The 20,445-nt window shown below is 35.1% G+C and overlaps 2 protein-coding genes across 3 annotated transcripts; both read right to left on the reverse strand.

The window, feature by feature from the left end:
* Window positions 1-1,406: 1,406 nt before the first annotated feature.
* On the reverse strand, window positions 1,407-6,486 carry LOC145612198 (uncharacterized). Of its 2 annotated transcripts, none has more exons than XM_081667575.1 (14): window positions 6,370-6,486; window positions 5,972-6,148; window positions 5,253-5,432; window positions 5,000-5,086; window positions 4,795-4,896; window positions 4,678-4,713; window positions 4,435-4,461; window positions 4,281-4,343; window positions 2,739-2,975; window positions 2,459-2,645; window positions 2,239-2,346; window positions 1,986-2,065; window positions 1,792-1,831; window positions 1,407-1,673 (listed from the first exon to the last, which is right to left on the reverse strand). In XM_081667575.1, the coding sequence occupies exons 2-14, from the start codon at window positions 6,143-6,145 to the stop codon at window positions 1,516-1,518; spliced, it is 1,479 nt and encodes a 492-aa protein (XP_081523701.1). In that variant the 5' UTR covers window positions 6,146-6,148; window positions 6,370-6,486; the 3' UTR covers window positions 1,407-1,515. The 2 variants fall into 2 exon arrangements, with proteins under 2 accessions (XP_081523701.1, XP_081523702.1); XM_081667576.1 differs by having other exon boundaries at window positions 5,972-6,123; window positions 6,370-6,478.
* A 3,828-nt stretch (window positions 6,487-10,314) lies between these two features.
* Window positions 10,315-11,325, reverse strand: LOC145610710 (uncharacterized). The gene has a single exon (XM_081666011.1). The coding sequence runs from the start codon at window positions 11,323-11,325 to the stop codon at window positions 10,315-10,317; it is 1,011 nt and encodes a 336-aa protein (XP_081522137.1).
* Window positions 11,326-20,445: the final 9,120 nt, after the last annotated feature.

The following is a 20,445-nucleotide window of genomic DNA, read 5'->3' on the forward strand; positions in this document are numbered from 1 at the left end:
AATTACACAAGTTGCAAATGCAAAAAAAAACCCACACTTCACACTTAACACATACAGACAGCCTAGGTTTTTTCATTTTTAGCATTACAATCTCTGATGTCACCTTCCTCACATATGAGTTTGCCTCATTCAAACTCTTCTTCAGCTCTTTCACTTCATTAGACAGAACTTTCATTTCATCAAGCAGGCCTAAGATAACTTCCCTCTGCCACTCAGTCTAAGCTTCTTCATCAGTCCACTTGAAATACTTGCAGCCCCTTCTGTTGGTATCAGCATCATAGTCTGGGCATGCTAAAAATCTCCTCCCTGGGTTATCTCTTGTCCATGACCTTGTTCTGGACACTGGTAATCCACAGTGACACCTACCCCCACTGCCACTAGACCCCCTCCTGTAGGATGACATCTTGCAAAAAAAAACATAATTAACAGATTGTTAGTTTCTCGTAAATTCTACACATTGTACAAAAATTACAAACATTTACAATTCATGTTCACAAGTACCTGGGACTGAGATTTTGATGCAGTGCAAGCTTCTTCGTGGTCAATATTTTTTTTGGATGTTCAAGAGTTGTTTGTTCGTGGAACTCGAATATTTATAGTCTTCATTTCTGATGACGGCTAGTTTATTAATTCAAAAAAAAAAATTCGATATTAGCTTTTTATTTTTTTATTTTTTTTGAAAGAACAATATTAGCTTTTTATTGATTGAAATTTTAATAGGGTTGAAGTCCCTCAACTTTTTGCCATGTCAAAGTCCCTAAACTTTTTGGTGACTCAACATCCCTCAACTTTTTTGATGAGTCAAGGTCCCTCAACTTTTGCTTAGTCAGCAAAGTCCCTCAACTTTTGGCTGAAAAACACTAAAGTAGGTGGTTGAGGGACTAAATTGGTGAAAAAAGTTAAAGAGAGACTAAAACAACTTTTATACGAAATTTCAGGGACTGTATTTATGCTTCACTCTAAAGTTATTATAGGTATTGTATGTTTTCACTTTATACGTGTATTCTCTTTTTTTTTCCTTGTATTTCAGACCATGTGTTACTTTTACCGTGCAGTGGGCCCATTCCGTTTGGTTTTTCCCTCCAAACTGGCCCCATTATGTTGTTATGTATTTTCACATACTATAACGAAACTTCATTACTATTTCCTCTCAAATCACAAAACCCCATACATAATCTTCCTTTTGGGGTATATAGATTCTCCCACTTTTGCCAATGAAACTTTGTGGTTTCAACGGTTGAACCCTAAAGCAACATAAGGAATGTGTCTCAACAACTATACTTTCCAAAATTTGAAAATACTCCTATAGGTACACTAATATACCTTTAAGGTATTTTCCCTTTTAATACTCCATAGCTCTCGGCTTTATAGTTTATTTTTATACGAATAATAATATTTCAACAATATAAATAACAGTATAACACTTTATAAATCACAAATTAAAATTTATAACATTTTTAGATTAGTTGAAAACTTGAAATACATTAGTCCATCACAATCTCATTATGTATGAGCTTAAAAGGCTAACTTGTCAAACAAGCCTTCCTCAAGTCTACGTTTGAACCACCTAGTTGTTTTTTCCTCCTGATCATCCGCATCCATTTTCAAAAAATAAGACTTGGTTTCGAACGCAGACCGATCCTTAGGGACGCTCACACCATGGTTACTTCGAGCTGAAAAGAATAGCATAAGATGATGACAATCTTTATCTTCTACAATTTGATATTCGTATATATTTACAAGGAGAAAAATTGAGATACAGGAGGGCACATAATCAGTTCACAATCATACCAGTCTTGAAAGCTTGGAATTCGACTTTCATTTTTTCCACCTTAAATACCAATGAAAATATTAGAAACTGACATGTAACAAGAGCTGCAAAAATAACACTGGAAATTCCCTTCAAAATAAAAAAGCACACGCACAAATATATGAAAACTTCAGAAGCAGATTACCAGGTCATAGCGACCAATTAAGAGATTTACCTCCTCCTCATTAGAAAAGCCAAAAGAATTGCTGAAAACCACCGCAAAGGCAAGATGTTCAAATTGAAGGGACTCTTGAACTGCAGCCCAAGAAAGGGAAAGCTATGTTACAACAGGATTAGTGCTTTTTGCCGTTTACAGCCAACAATATAGACAACCCGAGATTAGATACATGATTGCCCACTTCAAAACAGAAAAATGTCTACAAGGCCACACCATAACAGCTCAAAATTACAAGGCATAGGAAACATACCAGTCTTTGACAACGCAATTGCAGTCTCATATATGTGATAAGGAGGTTGATCAGCTTTATCATCAGCATTTCTAGAGGCTGCAATATCCATAAACATACTAGGGAGCTCTGTGGCAAAATGAACCCAAGAGAATTTGTGTTAATTAACCACTAGTAACAAAATAGACCTTGCAGAAAATAATAAAAAGCATTTGAGTAAGGCCAATTTCAGAAAAAGTACCATATCCTCTCTCGCGAAAAGCCCACATGAAATGATCCCTGTTGATAAAACGAGCCCCTTCAGCCTTACGACGAAGTTCAGCAACTTCCAAAAAGGGATTTAAACCTTCGGCTATAGGCAACATGTTGTTCTCTTTCAACAGTAAAACACCATAAGGAAATAGCACTCTCCCCACATTATTTTTGACCTGGATAAACAAGATGATAATGGTTGGGAATATTTCACGCTTAAAAAAAGCAAATATTTTATTGTGTAAAAACAGCCCACCCAGCAAACACACCATCGTTTTTCTCCATAGAATAATTTTGAATAAGTGATGATTAAGAAGGCGGTCAAACTCTTCATGGGGAGTGCTCTCCGTGTCTAGCCACTCAATAATAAAACACAGTGAATGAGCATCTAAGTTGTACAAGGCTTCAATATCAATTATCTTTACAGCTTTGGCGATCAAAAACTCTTGACATTTCAATTCACGATCCGTAAACATCTCTATCAGTAAATCTGTATATTGATCAACCTGCTCCAGGAAAGAAGACCACGTCATCAACACATATCATTTCTTTTGATGGCATTTCAATTTAAGCTGTAAGGTACATTCAAGTTCAACAACTAGTGATGAGTTGACTGAAGCAACCTGTGGATGCTCTTAATGATGCAGATAAGAAGGAAAAGATGCACAAAATACATTATCGTATGTACTAATTGAGGAAAACTATAAGACATTTAAAAGTTAGGATTATTTTGTAATTTCAATCAAACTATCAAAAACATTTTATTAGGATTTAGAATATTATTATATTTACAACTAAGAAACGACTCCCTCAGTCCCTATTTTTTTGCTCCTTGTGGGCTATGCACACAAACGAATATGGAGAAAAAGAAGAGAGAAAAGTGTAAGGGGGTTGGTATGGCCCCACCGTGTGTAAAGAAGTAGGGAGAAATTTTTTTTGTATAAAGAGATGGAGCAAAGAATTTAGGACAGCCTTTAAAGGGAAATAGGATAAAGAATTAGGGACGGAGGGAATAGCATTTGACTTGAAATAGATCATTAGATATATTCTTTTTCTTCAAGCAAGTTTCAGGCTATGATATCCACATATATTATGGTATTATATGGAGTGAATTTAATAGTGTAAGATAATAAAGTATTGGTTGGAGAAGTTGTCCTTCCAATTTACAATCATTCTCCCATCCCACTGTAGCTAAGCTAGAATCCCACCAAAGTCTGCCTATAATGGAGAAGATATCTGATTAAATAAATATATACTTTAGCCCTGTTCTCTACCAACAATCCGCCTTTGAAGTGTTTGAACACACTCTCAAAAGAAACAAAGGATGTTGACTTCACATAACCAATCTTCCATTAGCCGCCACCGCTGTCACCACCATAGCTCAACCATCAGCTTGCTAACATCAAATAAATAGTGAAAACAGATGAACAAAGGCAATTTAGTTTGGATGTGATCTAGAGGTGTTACATCAACTGTACAGATGAGTATTCTTAATCCAAATAAATCTAAAATTAATGTAACAAAACAAAAAAAAAAAGGTATTAAAAATTTAACATATAGGTTCACTTTAATAATTTAAACATAGTAATATGAATAAAAACAACTAATACTTAGCCAGATAAATGTTTTTTTAGACTTTAACAGCCTCCAGAAATCCAGGATAATATAAGGCAATATTTTCAAATCAATCAAAAGTGTTCATACATCTTTGTAAATTATGAACAGGCAATATTTTCAAATCAATCAAAAGTGTTCAATACAAAAAATGATCATCAATAAGCAAACACACTTATTAGTATTTAGAATTTTACCGATAATCTTGGACAAAGCTTTACTTTTCTGATTGCTTTCAGAATGTCATCATGAATAGTACTCTGTCATCACAAACAAGCTCAGCAAATTATGAACATAACAAAAAAGCCTGGTAGTCCGTAGTCAGCAGAAAAGCAAGAAAATCCATGCTACCTTCATACTTCTCTCAACACGGTAATACTGGGGCAACAACAAAAAACAAAGTCAATATACAGTCATACACAGGCTAAGGTTCCTATGGAAAATAGGTACACTAAAAACTTCTCAAATTCAAAGAAAGCATTCAGCTTATTGTCTAGCATCAAGTCATATCTTACTAAAGCAATTAATCAAATCATTCATACAATCATCTTATGCACCAAGATGCGCAAAATCTTAACTGGTATATGCACATACCGTATAAGGCTTCTGATATGACAAACTGCTATAATGCTGCACATTGAAAGCAAACATCAAAAGGGATGGAATAATCACATAGAAATGGTAAACGACATCAATAATTCAAAGCTTTACCAAAACCATTCTGCTAAGATCACATTCGGTCAACAAAGAGTATCTTTCCCGGTCAACCTTTTTATAGAAAATCCACTTGCAAAACTCTAAAACTGATTCATTCTGCAAAAAATACATAATCTTGTGGAATAAACTTGCTAATACCAGTTTTTGACCAAAAGGGAAAAAGACAAAATGCACGGTACATTACACAATACACACACACCTTCTCTCCTACAGGTGCAAGTTCTTCCCAAAACTTGTTTTGTTGATCAATAACCATGCGAGAACAACCCATCCGATATAAATCCTCCTGTCAAGTATAGATGTATAAACAATATAATAAGTATACAGTAGAAAGGAACAATGATCAGACGCATGTCATCATTCTGGTTTGAAACATCCCAACTTTTAAAGAATATAAAGCAGAGAGAGGAAAGGAGAAAATCATAGGAACTTTTAAGGAATATAATAAGTACCTTGTCATGCAACAGGTAAACAAGAGTGGCAAGTCCTTCAATCAGACTATCATAAAGTAGACCAGGTAATTGCTTGCAATCAACCAGAAAATTTCCGCAACTATCTAAGATTAACTCTTTTAATGCAGCTTCCTCAATTGCTTCCAAATGCTCATCAATAGTGACTTCATTAAGGTCGCTCTGGTTATTTTGCAATCCAATAGGATTGAGTTAGTTCATAAATAGATTTACATAAAAGGTTTTCTTCAGGACAAAATCTTACTAACCAGAGTATATAATCTTATTTATTTAGGAAGCACACAATCTTATTCATTTAGGAAGCCCAACAGGAAGCTTAGTTGTGTCGCACACCTGGCTTATGGTGAGGCTCGAGACCTCCCTTAAGGGGCATCAAGTTGCTTACCATAACCCTTGTTGGTACGCAATCATTTATTTACTAGTGTAAAAACTCTCTAAATATTGATTATTTAGACAGCATCAAAAATATTGGGAAAAAAAAAAAAAAAATTCTTAATTTTACATAGTTACCATAACCCTTATGTTGCTTACCATAACCCTTATGTTGGTATACAAGCTTTTCCCTTTAATAGTGTATGATTCTGTGATTGAACCATTTTTATCCAATTTGCTATTTCCAACTATCTTACTAACCAAAAGTATGTAATCATAACAACAGAAATGGAGAATAATTGAAGAATAAGTAGATAGAAAAAGATTACAGCAAGTTTTGGCTTCTTCGCCAAAGGTTCATCGCCTGGACTTCCGTTGTCCGACAACGTCTTCCCAGCTTCATCATCTGAACTTTCGTTTTCCCACATGCTGTCCCATTTTTCATCGTATGAACTTTCGCTGTCCGACATCCTCATCCCAGCTTCATCTCCTCCGTCCGACATCGCCTGAATCAAGTTGGATGAATAAATTTACCAAATTTAGGCGTTTTTCGAAATTTGGAACAAATCACTCAATAATTTTGGATTGAAAATTGAAATATTAAAAGCTAAAGCAGAACAATTCAGAAAAAAAAAAAAAAAAAAGTTTGGATAATAATCATAAAAATGGAATTTGGAAAGAAATTCAACAACAATAGGTATAATTATTAGCAAAATTAGAAACATACCGACGAGAATTTGATAAGCCAAGAGGAAGAAGGTCAAGAGAATGAAAAAGTTAGGTTTTTTAGGGTTATGGAAATCGAGAAAGAGGGGTGTAGAACTTTAGATGCAGTGAAATAGGGGAGACCTAAAAAAAGAATTATCAAAAGAATAAGCTTTGACTTTTACGCTATTCACCACTCATTTTTTGACCGTTGTTTGTGAATAATACATAAGGAAAAACATATTCATGTGAGATCTTTTTGAATTCGTTTCAATAAGTACTATCATAATATGTAACTTTTGTAATTTTTACTTATGGAAAATTAAAGTTATTAATCGTTAAAATTTTGCATTGGCAAACGTGATAAAAGAAACAGGTCAAGTAAAAAAGAACGTACCGAGTACTTATTCCCAAAAAAAAAATTAACACAAAAAAAGGACGGAGTACTACTTTAACTCGTGGGATAAACATAGGGATGGTTTTAGATCTGCACCCGACCCGAGGGTGGTGGGTATCCGAGGGAGAGGGAGATCATTTCTAGAGTTTTACGGGGCTAGGGGAGGTTTTTTCGGGGGAGGGAGATCGGGGCGTGGCGGCGAGGGGCGGGGGAGGTGCGGCGAAGGGCGGCGAGTAGTGGAGGGGGTGCGGCGAGTGGTGGAGTGGTTGGGTGGTGGTTGGAAATGGTGGGAAGTGAAGCAATGTGGTGGTGGTGTGGAGGTTGGATTGGTAGCAATGTTTCCCTTTCTTATTCAAAACAAACAACACAGCAAAAGTGGAGGATTTTCATTCCATTCCTTGCCTTTCCCTTTGTTCATTTCATTCTGATTACCCCCGTGCGAACCAAACGACCCTTAAAACAAAAAAAAGGACGGAGCACTATTTTCCTCGTGCGATACACATAGGGATGGTAGTTAATCTGGACCCGACCCGAATCTTTGGATCTAGATACGTTTCTCACGTATCTGGGTCTTCAAATTTTGGACCCGTCGGATCCGGGTCCTGCTGTAAAAAAACAGATTTGGATCCAGGTCAGGCCCCTAGACACAGACCAGATCCGTTTACCCGTTTTTTAATTTTCTAAAAAAAATAAAATAAATAAAATAAAATAAAATAAATAAAATAAAATAAAATAAAATTATTTGTTTATTTTTATCAAAAATGTTGGTGATATTAGTACTTCTTAGGGCCTGTTCACATTTACTGAACTAAACTGAAATGAATATTTTATGAGAGAGGGAAATTAGGAGCTGAACTGAACTGATTGGAGCTGAACTGAACTGAAATTAAGTAAATATGAACAGGCCTTTTGTAGTGATAAAGATTAGCCCTTTCAAGAGATGAATTTTAGATGCTCATATCGGATACATCATCGTTATTTTTTCACTAGCTCATTTGTTTATAATGTTTTCGTTGTTAATAATTTTTTTATTTTAAAATATCATATCACTTATATATAAAGTCGGTCTCGCAGTCAGGCCACGAGACAGCGACACTTGGCATTCCAATTTTTCGCCATGTGTCGCGCCACACAGGAGATAAATAGGTATTATTGTGACACATATGATTATAAGTAAGTGATTTTTAGATAGATTTTGTAAGATGGAATTGTTGTATAGAGTTTTATTATACATTGAATTCTAATATTTCATATGTACAAAATTGATCATAACTTTTATAAATATGTACCCCCTCCGTTTCTTATTTCTTGCAACAATTACCATATTTGGGTGGTTCACATTTCTTGCAACAATTTTTTTTCCTCTTTTAGTAAATTGTTAAAGGTAAATTTACATATGTGCCCTTATTATAACATGATTACTATGCTGATTTATACTAATCTAGATACAATTACCCTAGTTAAATCTAATCAGGAATTAATGATTCCCACCAAAAAAATCAACCCCCCCCTAAATCTCCCCTCTTTATATTCATCAGATTGATGAACACATCTGTTCATCTTCCCAACTACTCTATTGAATGCGTTCTTCACCTACCTGCAATAACTCCATGGCTATTTGCTCTCCCCTTCCCCTCTCTCCTCTCAATATAACAATCTCTCTTTCTCTCTCCTGTTCCTTCGAACCCCTAACTCATCTTCTCTCTTTCGCCTTTTCCTTCCTCTTCCATTGATTTCCCCTTTCAGCAATTTCAGATCTGTGAAAAATTCCAAAAAAAGAAAATGAGTTCCTTTTCAACCACCGACGCTTCACTTTTCTGCTACAAAAATCTCCCCCCCAGAAAAACCCATTGATGATATTCCTCCATGCACCACTAGATACATATGTGAGAGGGGATCTAGGAAGATCAAACCTCTGCGCCGCCTAGGTTGAGGCCATTGTACTTTCGCTGTCGCCGCGGTGCAAAGCTTACTGAGTACATATCCTCAGACAACGAAAGTGAGGTTAACACAGATCTTGCTTCAAAAAACCATAAAAATGTTGTTGAGGTGATAGATCTGGAAGGGGAGAGTGAAGGTGAAGGATCTGGAAAAGGGAAAGGTGTTGTGACTGAGTCCCATTACAAAGGGAAGGGAGGTGCTTCTGGATCTGGTGGTTCTGCTTCCTACTCTAAGGTTGTGGTTGATGGAGCTCAGTGTGTTTCTGAGAAGCAGCAGAAGAAGGGGTCCTTCTCAGGGATGAAAAGGGTGAGATCTGGGTTGCTTGTTGATCTGGAGCAGCTTGCTGATGAGGACTACATGGATTTTTTGAGGGATATCCACCCTAAGTGGTTCGCTGGCAACTAATTCTGCAGTGTATAACCTTTCTTCTCCCTTTAATTAAATTTATTGTGTTTTTTTATTTTAATAAAAATACCTGTGTTGTGTGGTTTGAGTCCCTTTATCATTGTTATGGTTTGAGTCCCTGTGACAGTGATGCTATGGTTAACATTCTGTATGCTATATTCTTGATTTCATGATACCCTACTGCTGTTGATGATGTATGCCATATTGATGATTTTGATGATATATTGATGATATTGATCATGTATGCTGGGTTGATGATGTTGATGGTAGTATGCTTTGTATGCTATCTTGATGATGTTGATGATAGTATGCCCTAAGGCTGTGCTTCATTTATTTGATGTTGTTGGATCTTAGTTGCTGTTGGAGTATGTAAGGATGACATGGTCAGGGGAATGTGTAGTTGATGAATGATGATCATTTTGCATTTGGTTTGCTGTGGACTATGTTGCCTTGTGGTGTTCTGAGTCCCTACATTGTTCTCAATGACATTGTAATGAGAGAACACTATGATTTTATGTTGGGTATGCCATGTATTCTGAGGGATAATAAGTTGCCTTAGGTTTGGTGTGTGAGTTGGTCCCCCCTTCTGCATGTCTCCATCTGCCTTTTTGTGTAAACCAAATGATGAAGGGACTCATTTGATTCATTGTTGCCTGTGATAGAGTTGCTCCATCAATAGAGCAGCTTTTTGATATATGCATACCATTACAGATGGTAATAAGTGCTATGAGTATAATACACCAACATTGATCATGCAATAGAGTAAATTAAGATAACAAAGTTCACACTACATTTCAAAATACTGAGGCCCTATATTACATGACTACCTTACATGTGTTCAGTGTCATTCATCAAAATACACATAACCTAAGCATTAAACATTGATCTTGAACAAAAGGTGGTAAAAGGGTAACTGTAACTCAAACATTCTTACCAGAATTTTCAAAATACTATGAAGGTTATGTGTGGCAGTCATTGTGCATTGTGAGGGTCCCTTTTTGTGATGTCTTCACTTCAGTCAACATCAACTTCCATGTATGCTTCTTCCTCTGTTGCATGTGGTGTTGGGATGAACATTGTGTCTAGCAATGTCACAGCTTGTTGAATGAGCTCCTTTGAGACATGTAGATGTTTGGGTAAAACACCTACCTAATCTTTCCAACTTCTTCTTCTTCATATGTGGTGGTGAAAAGTTGTTGTTCCCTTGCTTTTCTAGTATCTTTATCATGAATTCATGACTGATTGAAGTGTTAGCCATATGTACTTGTTGGCCTTAGCTTCAAATGCATTGTAAGCATTGATCACCTCTTTGATTAAGTCATCCAAAGTAGTTGGGAATACTTGATATTGGAGGGATTGTATTACTTTGAAAAGCCCTAGGTCTAGCACATTCAAGTCAGGAGACTGTGCTGGTTGGTATACCATTTCTATGTTGAACCCATTTGCATGGCATGCAGCAACAAATTCCTCATCTTTTGGCACTTGATGAGGTCTTGCATTATCCCACTGTATTTTCACATTTTTGGGGAGTCCCTCTGGCCACTGTTGATATATTGTTGGGATGATGTAGTCCATAAGCATTTCTCTGATTGCATCTTTGTTTACATTCTGCACAGCCTTTGTCTCCATTGTACCAGCTTCTCTGTTTTTACTCTTTTTCTTTTCCATCTGTTTTTTGACAAATGGAATGATACCATGCTTTTCATCATGCAAAAGAGTCCCATCTCTTGCATACAAGGGTTTCCCAATCATTGCCATGAACATGGCCTTAACCTTAAACCTCTTTGACTGTTGAAACCTGTAGGGGTCTTCTTCTTTTGGCAGCAGGTAGAATTTTCTTGTTTCTAGGTTCAAATAGAAACATTTTTCATCAATATGAATTGTGTCTTGCATGTCAACAAACTTTGGGTTCCCTTGACTTGGAATGGGGTTAATGTGACTTAACACCCACTTCATTCTTGCCACCTTGTGATTGGATGTTAAAGTTGGATGATTTGTGCTTGTGTGAGTTTTGAGTCTTCCTTTCTTTCTTAATTTGTGAATTGTTGAATGTGAAACATTAAGTGCTCTAGCATAGCTTCTCTCTGTGGTCCTCTTGTACAGAGGCACAGATTGAAGCCACTCATCAGAGTACTCTTTTGGTTTAGGCCCTAAACTGCCTAATTTCTTTGACCTGACATGAATGACATTCCCCTGTGCCATATGCTTCTTAATGTCAGCATTTAACCTTGACATTGTTGATCTATGAATGTCAAATTTTCTTGCTAGTTGTGATAGAAAACGTCTTGGCAGTCCCCCCCCCCCTTGCATTTTTAGCAGAATTGCATCTACAATCTGCCTTTTCTTTTCCATGGTGAGGTCTCTCCTCTTCTCTCCTCCCTGTGGTTGAAGCTGGTTGTTTACGATTTGGGAATATGCCCATTCTGCAGCATATTCATCATCTGAGTCACTTGATTGTGATAGTATGGTTGATTTTTTTCACCAAGTAACTATTCTAGTGAAAAGAATTCTTCATAACCCATGGACAGATATTAACCTTGTTTTTTTCCAGGTCTTGGGATGGTGATGAAGTGGAGGATGCAATTTTTTGGACAACCCTAACTAAACCAGCTTTTGGATGAAATCAAAGTGAAGATGTTGCCCCTAATTTAGCACTAATTAGGTTAGGTAATGTAGGATTTGGGTAATTATGGTAGGATTAGTTGTAGGTTAGTGCTAACTTTTGAAAATTCAAGCTGAAATGTATTCATTAGGAGGGAGTAGAACTTGTTGATTTATTGATGAAACAAAAATTTGTGGATGTGTTTTGAACATTTTATAACCCCATTTGCTTGTGAAAAGTAAGTGGAGGGAAGAATTTGATGCATATTTGACAAAATTTGAATTTTGGTGAAAATTTGGGAGGGAAAAGTACACCCTCCCAAAAATCAGCCCATGTGAATGGTTTAAAAAACAAGTGGTCCCTTTCAATTCCCTCCTTTTTTAAAGTTAATCACATGGGATTAAAACTTGCTTTACTCCCTTAAAAGTTTTGACTTGGGAATTGTGCTCACCCCCTTTGTTGCAAGAAATAAGAAACGAAGGGAGTATAAATAAATTCTATTTCCATCATCAAATTCGTTTTAAAAAGTTCATAAATATAAGGTCCATTTATAGTATAATTAATTACAAATTTTTATACGTAGCTAGCCAATAAAGCCGTGTCACTAACTATTAACGGAGTTAGGGCCTGTTCTCATTGACTGAACTGAGCTGAACTGAACTGAGTTGAGCTGAACAGAACTGAACTAATTAAACTAAATTGAGCTGAGCTGAACTGAACTGAAATTAATATTTTATAAGAGAAGGAAATTAGGAGCTGAACTGAACTGAAATGAACTGAACTTAATTGAACTGAACTAAATTGAATTGAACTGAACTGAACTAAACTGAATTTCAACGTATGAGAACAGGCTCTTACTTCATTAGTGCTATAGGGGTTACTTGGTCAGTGTTATAGTGGTTACTCAAATAGCAATAATATAGATGGTTACTTAGTTAGTGTTAGAGGTTACTCAGTTAGTATTATGGGGGTTACTCGGTCAGTTTCGTACGGGTTACTTTGTCCGACCAGATTGTGTGGCTATCCGCATAAAAAATGCATTTGTTACTTAATTTATTTTTAAAAAATATTAGAGAATTAGTAAAATTAATTTTTTTTTGGTAAAAATGATGTTTTAGTAATAATTTAAGTTCAATAAAAATAATTTCAAGTCAATATTAATATAGAAATCTATTTACAAACAAAACTACAAATAGTACACTATTATATAAATAAGCGATATGATATTGTATGTACCTAAACATTTACATAAAAAAAAAGAATGATATAATCATATATTTAACATTCAAGCTAACTTTAGGACAATCCGGTCATCATCTGAGCACAAAACTATATCATATCATATTAGTAATAAATAAAGTCGGTCTCGCAGCCAAGTTACAAGACTGTGACACTTGAGATTCTAGTAAGTGTGTAAGGTGGTTACTTTGTCTTTTTATATTACTAGGGGATCCAACGCGCGCGGTGCGCGCAATATGGCTAGTTTTTCTAGAACGGTTTTTGTGGTTGATGTTAATACTAATGTCGCTGAGTGTTTGTACCTGCATATTATAAACAATCTTAAAATAGTGTACGGTACGATCATAAAAATGACTATTCTTTAAGACTTTAACTATTTGAGTATGAGCCAAAACACCAGCAAAACAACTTTGTAAGGGTGAGAAATAACCTACCTAAAAATGAAGTATCCATGGAAATAATATCTAATACTTTAAGCTACTAACACAAATTGAATACAATACTAAAATTGTTGATAACACTTTATACATACGAAGTATAAGAGTTTAGAGTTCTTCTCTAGAAACCGCTCTTAACCATCTTCTTGAGATCATCTCCTTGCTTGCAATCTTAACATCTCTAAAGAAACAACGTTTCCATGCCAAACTATTGACTTGAGTCCACGGTGGAGGTTAAGAAAGGGCTAGAGGTTCGTATATTCCACAATAAAAATATAGATATTGTACATTGAAAAGGAGATGTTCTTTTCATGATACTTGTTATAATCATGGACCCATTATTTGCGATTCTTAGACAAACTAAATCCTGTCAACATAAATATCATGTCCTCTTGGTGTATATCAGAGATTGATTTTCAATAATGTATGGCAACTATATATCACCATTAACAAAAGACATGATTTAATGTATGAGATTTAATTAAAAGCATGGATAATGGAGCTCAATCATGCCTAAATGTCCTGAAACATGAGAATAATTTGATGCAATAAACCTGAAGAGGTCATTCTTTAGTAACATACTCATTAACTAACAACTGATAATTATCCTAATTTAATTCAAATTTTGATCAAAATTTAGCCACACACTTTATAACTTGGGTATGAATTCTAGCTGTATACATAATATGTAAATATATAGCATTATAGTAAATTCAAGCAGTTGCAAACTTGCAATGGATACATGTGACAGATTCATATTGATGAAAAGTGTTTCTATTTGAACATAACAAAGCCTTAGTCATTCTGAATCTATTATCAATCACACTCAAATACAGTAATTCCAACAAAAAAAAAAGAAAAAAAAAGACACTCCGTCTTCCTATAATGGAATTCTAAACATGATCAATCAATGTCGAATTCGATAAACAATTAATTGAAGACAAATTCCAAGCTCAAAATATATTCCTCAAAACATTTAATCCTTATCTATCAGACAAAATCATAAACGAATTCCTCAAATCATGAAATCAAAATCAATTTATCAACACATTCGATTCATCATTTCAAAGCATTCTTCTCAAATTACAATCATATACCATAAAAATGACAAAAAATTACAAATAATTAGTTCAATTATGCCAAAGAAATAAATCACAAATTTTCAACCTAGGAGAAAGAGAAATAAATTACCAGCACAAGTCATATAAGCATTGGAAGCGTAAGCTCCATGTTTAATCAAGCACGGTGGAACCTCGAAAGAAGATGTGCCATCAAGCTAAGGAGTTAGACATTAGAGGAAAAGCAAATGAAAAATCGTGATTGAAACTTCAATAACTATATACTAAAAGACACACCAGCAATGACACGTGTCATGTTCTGGTGTGTCCTTAGTTTTTTTTTTATTTTTTTAAAAAAGAAAAATTATTATGGAAACAAATCTTATACATTACATAAAAAAAGATACGGCGTAGAAAATTTATATTTATATAAAATTATAAAAGATTTGATGTATATTTCTATAATATATTCTCAACTATATAAACATAAGTATGATACAATAAGATTTTTTTTTATATATAGAATTTGTGTCATATATTACAAGAATTCTATTTTTTTTATTATTTTTATTTAATTATATATTAGAAGCTTAGTAGTTTGAATATCAAATATTAAAAATTATTTAAAATGAAAGATTTGAGGTATTCTTCCACAAAAAAATTAAAAAAAATAACTACTATAAATTTAAGCAACAAAAAAAATTAAAAAAAAGTCACATTCTTCTCATAATTTAAAACATACATGGTGTAAACCTACTGAAAAAATTAAACCCTAGCCTCCTTTCTCTCTTCTCTCTCCTAAACTCTAGCCTCCATTGTCAATTTTGAAGGGGCTTCCATCGGATTTCACCGGTGGAAAGCCCCAATCTTTATTTTCTTTAAGTTTTTTTTCTTAGGTTACAATAATATCTCCCTCGAAAGAAAGGGTTTATCTCCTTCGAAAGACAAGGATTTTTCGATATCCTTCGAAAGACAAGGTTTTTCGGACTCCTTCGAAAGACAAGGTTTTATTTTTGTTTGATTTGGTTTCTGGTTGTGCGGGGCTACTATTGATTATGGCTCGGATTCGGGTTACAGAATCAGCACAAGAATTAACTTTCTCACAAAATTGCGAAGCGACGACGGATCCATTCAAAAAGTTGTATGAGACAACGAATCGAGAATGTGCCGAATTGTTATATTTATGTATTTGGATTCTCAGCTCTTCCCCGATTAATTCTTGTTTGATTTTGTTAAATTCGTTTTCATTATCGTTAACTGTCAATTGTAGATGTCGTATGGCTTTTATTAATGAAATTTAGTCTCCTTTAGGACTTCTTTCAAAAAAAAAAAACATACATGGTGTAATGTCCAACGCTACAAAAATGATACTAATGCAATTCTTTAGTGAAATAAAATATATATGAAAAAATATGCATTTTAACAAATGCGTAGTTTCAAATTCCACCATCATCGATCACCTTTTAAATATACCCTGGTGATAGAGGTAGGTGTATAGGTGTAGCCAAGGTAATTTTTTTGCTTATTTAATAGATTTTTTCTTCTTATTTTAAGGGTTAAAAATGAGCAAAAAAGAAATTAAAAAATATATTGGCTAACATGTATACTCTTTCATAAACTCATCATAATATTTTAGACAAATTTATATTGTATAATTAAACGTACTGTTAATATAAAACCAATTACTAAAAGTTACCATGCATGGCACGAGACTTAACCTAGTTAGAGAAGATTTACCAGTCAGGGCCTCAAAGCAATATAAAGGAGAGATAAGGAAAAGGTATCAAAAGTTTAAAACTACCCGTATCCAGACCTAGATCCGTTGGACCCGTCGGATCTGGATCCGGGTCTCCATTTTCCAAACCCAACGAATTCGGGTCGGATCTGGATCCTTGATACAAAAGTAGATCTAGATCCGGTCCATTAGAACCCGGTCCAGATCCGACCCGTTGCCATCCCTATACATGAGTCAACATCAATAATCAATAATCAATCAATAACCAATAACCAATCAATCAATCAATAACTAAATACTAAAAGACACACCAGCAATGACACGTGTCATCTCATGGTGTGTCCTGTTAAAAAATTAAATCAATTATAGTATGATATCTTATACAATAATAATTTCTTACATATATATATGTTAATAACAACATAACATATGTTAATAACAAAATAACATACTTATTGATTAGAATTCACATCAAAGTGGTGTGTATATTTATTTTTACTAGCTTAAGACTCGTGCCTTGCGCGGTAAGTCTAATTTTTGTTTGAATATCCAACAAATAAAATTTGATAAAACATACACATCAAGTATAGAAATTATAATGTCATTATATATATATATATATATATATATATATATATATATACACACACACACACACACACACACACACACTAGGTTAATTAGATCCCGTGCCATGCACGGTGATCTGTAGTTATAGATTATTGATTGAAAATTAATATAATTATAAATAATTCGTCGAGGGATAATAAAAGTATGTGATAGGTTAATTTTTATATTTGTATTTTTTAATTGTCGCTTCCAATGCACAAATAAATAAAGGTAGACAAAAAAAATCGAGCAATCTTTTTTCTTGTTGTAAAACAAGTACAAAAAAATATTTAAAGTATATAATTTTTGGTTTATAGTTGACTAACCTTTTTTTAGAAAGATTTGTGAAATATTTTTACATTAATATACTAATAATTACAACATTAATATGGAATATGTAAAAATATATATATATTTTGAATGATTTGCTTACTTAATTAATAAGTAGATTTTTTTAATAAAAAAAAACAAAGGACACACCAGGAGATAACACGTGTCATTGCTTGTTTGATGAATTAATAAGTAGATTTTTTTAATAAATTTTTTTTGTGGATTATAGTTTGTTTGAATAAAATTGTAAATATGGTAATTATAAATAGGTGTAAATTGTTTGTTTTTGGATAAAATTGTATATAGGTGTAAATGTCATTATGGATGAATATGGTGATTAAGTTCAACAACTGGAGGAGATGGTGGAGTATGATGAATTAATGGATGAGATAGTGGAGTGTGATCGACAAATGGATGAGATTATTGCAGAGGGGACTGGTGACTCTGGAGGGTATTGCACTCCAGATGAAAAGGAGGAGATTGCTGATGTTCAGAACATGTTTAACATGGACTGTGTTAGGGTGGATCCCCCTGAGGTTGGCATGATTTTTTATTCATGGCAAGAAGCTGATGTTTTTTACAATGCATATGGGAAGCAAGAAGGATTTGGGGTAGTGGTTGCTCAAAGTGCTTATAAGTAGGTACAAGGAGTGAAGGTAAAACGAGCCACAACCTGGAAATGTGACTGTGCTGGTAAACCAGATTCTAGAAGGAGGGTTGGTGGAAAGAGAGTGTCAAAGGACTTAAAAGGTGAACCTGTGGCAACCAAAAAGTCGAAAATATGCAGTTGTGGTGCAAAGGTGTATGTAGGGCTATTGGCAAATGGAAGATGGGAGCTGAAGAATGTTGTTTTGCAGCATACTAACCTTAATCCCACCCCATCTAAAGCAATGTTTGTGCCAAAGTACATGTTGGATGAGTTGGAGAAAGTGCCATATGTCAAGCGTAGGCTTCAATTTGGTGATGATGTCAGTATTAGCACTTCAACAATGCATAATATGATTGCTGCCGAGAGGAATGGCTTAGAAAATATGCCATTTACTAAGAGGGACTTGCACAATTTGAGGGCTAGGGAGAAGAAATTGAAATTCAAAGATGGGGATGCCAATGCAATGATGAGTTATTTTAAAATGATGCAAAACAACAATAAGAATTTTTATCACATGCAACGGTTGGATCAGAATGGGGTTCTGCAGGATGTTTTATGGGTAGACCCTAGGAGTCGGGCTGCTTTTGATGATTTTGGGGACGTCGTGTGTTTCGATACAACCTTCCTCACAAATAAATATGATTTACCGTTTGCCAATTTTGTTGGTGTTAACCATAATGGGCAAACTACATTGCTTGGTTGTGCACTAATATCGCGGGAAACCACTGAAACCTTCAAGTGAGTTATAAATTTTTGAATCATTTACCTTTGCAAATATATGTCCTGCTGTTGTTTTCTTTAAAAGTCCTGCTGTTGTTATGGTGTTTATATATTTACCTTTGCAAATATATGTCCTGCTGTGATTCATTTACCATAGTGCAACGGACTAGCGTAGATCACACAAAAATAGGCAGTAAGGTTGAGTATTTGATTAATAAGCTTATAGCTTGCGAATGATAATATGGCTTGAGGCCATAACTCTCCTAGTGTTTGCATACAATTTTCTGAATAATCTCTCCAATGATAGACCAATACTACTTATACTAACAATGCAAGCATCAAAATGGCAATCAAGCCTTAGTTACTACAAGTACTACCATCTTGTCATTTAACTACTTTAGTCTATTACAAACAAATGGTAAAAGCATCTTGTCCCCTGTGCTTTCTAACGGATTTTGTGCCTCTCTTGCATCTGGTGCTGGTAAGTTGTTGTTGTTGGTATGTTGCTGCCTCTTCTGTCTTCTACTGTACACCATAGTCTTCTGCTGTACACCATAGTCACGGGTGGTGGTTGAGGAGGCATTGCACATACTGATTCAATTATCTGGCTATTTGCATGTATTTGCTAATATTCATTCATTAATCAGATTTGGTTTATATGGAGTTGCTTGATCTATTGCATATGTTTGATAATATATGTTACTTATGTGTAATGTTTAATTTGATATGTTAGGTGGGTGTTTTCAACCTGGTTAGATGCAGTCGGGGAACTCCTCCCATGGCTATTCTGACAAATCAAGACCCAGCCATGCGAAAAGCGTTGAAGGCTGTTATGCCGCAAACTAGGCATAGATGGTGTCTTTGGCATATCACTGACAAATTTGGTTCTAAGTTAGGGAAGTGTAAGGAGTATTCAGATTTCAAAGAGGTGCTAAAAAATATCATTTATGATAGTTTGAGTATGGAAGAATTTGAGTTGAGGTGGAAGGAGTTTATAGCCACCTATAACTTGGAGAGTAACTTGTGGCTTGTTGTTTTGTATTCAGAGTGGGAAATGTGGATACCAGCGGCCATGAAGCACATGTTTTGGGCTGGAATGAAGACCACCTAAAGATCAGAAAGTATTCATAATTTTTTTGATGAATTTTTTGACAGAAATACCGGACTACGTGACTTTGCTGAAAAATATGTGAGGGCTATGGAGCATCGGAGGGAAGCAGAGAGGTTGGCAGATGGTAATTCGTCTTTGTATATTCGGGGACTAATAACAGATTTCAAGATTGAAGAGACGTACAGGAATGTGTACACAGATGCAAAATTCATGGAGGTGCAACGAGAGTGTAAGAGAATGATGTATTGTAATTCTAGTAGCTTGCAACATCTTGGGGATGGCTGCTATGAGCACCTAATTAAAGACAGAATATATGTTTGGAATGAATTTGAAAAAAAAAAAAGCATGTGGCAAGGTGGCGAGTTTACCGGGTTTTGTACAATGCTATTAGTGAGGAAGTGGAATATGAATGCAAGATGTTCGAATGCAATGGGATTCTTTGCAGGCATTGCATTAATGCTCTAGAAATACAGCAAGTGCCAAACATCCCACAGAAGTACATCTTGGATAGGTGGCGTAAAGATATATACCGCAAGCATACTAGAGTCAAAGTTGCGTACCATGACATATCTAAGACTACGGATGTAGTTCGTTTTGACAAGATGAACTTTGTATTTGAGGCCATTTCATATCTTGCAAGTGAGAAGGATGAAGATTTTGCCATGGTCATTGCAGGCTTACAAGAATTAGAGCTGAAGATTAAGGAGATTGTGAAACCTGCACTTCCCTCGAGCAGTGTTGGGGAAGCCATGACAGATAAAACACCCCAGAGCAGAGACATGGCAATTGTATGCCCTACTGCCTTCGCCACTCCTTCTGTTGGTAGGAGCGTCATAGGGGGTTATGGTGGTGCGGGAAATGATGG

The sequence above is a fragment of the Chenopodium album genome, chromosome 24, assembly GCF_948465745.1.
Source record: "Chenopodium album chromosome 24, dcCheAlbu1.1, whole genome shotgun sequence".
Classification (NCBI taxonomy): domain Eukaryota; kingdom Viridiplantae; phylum Streptophyta; class Magnoliopsida; order Caryophyllales; family Amaranthaceae; genus Chenopodium; species Chenopodium album.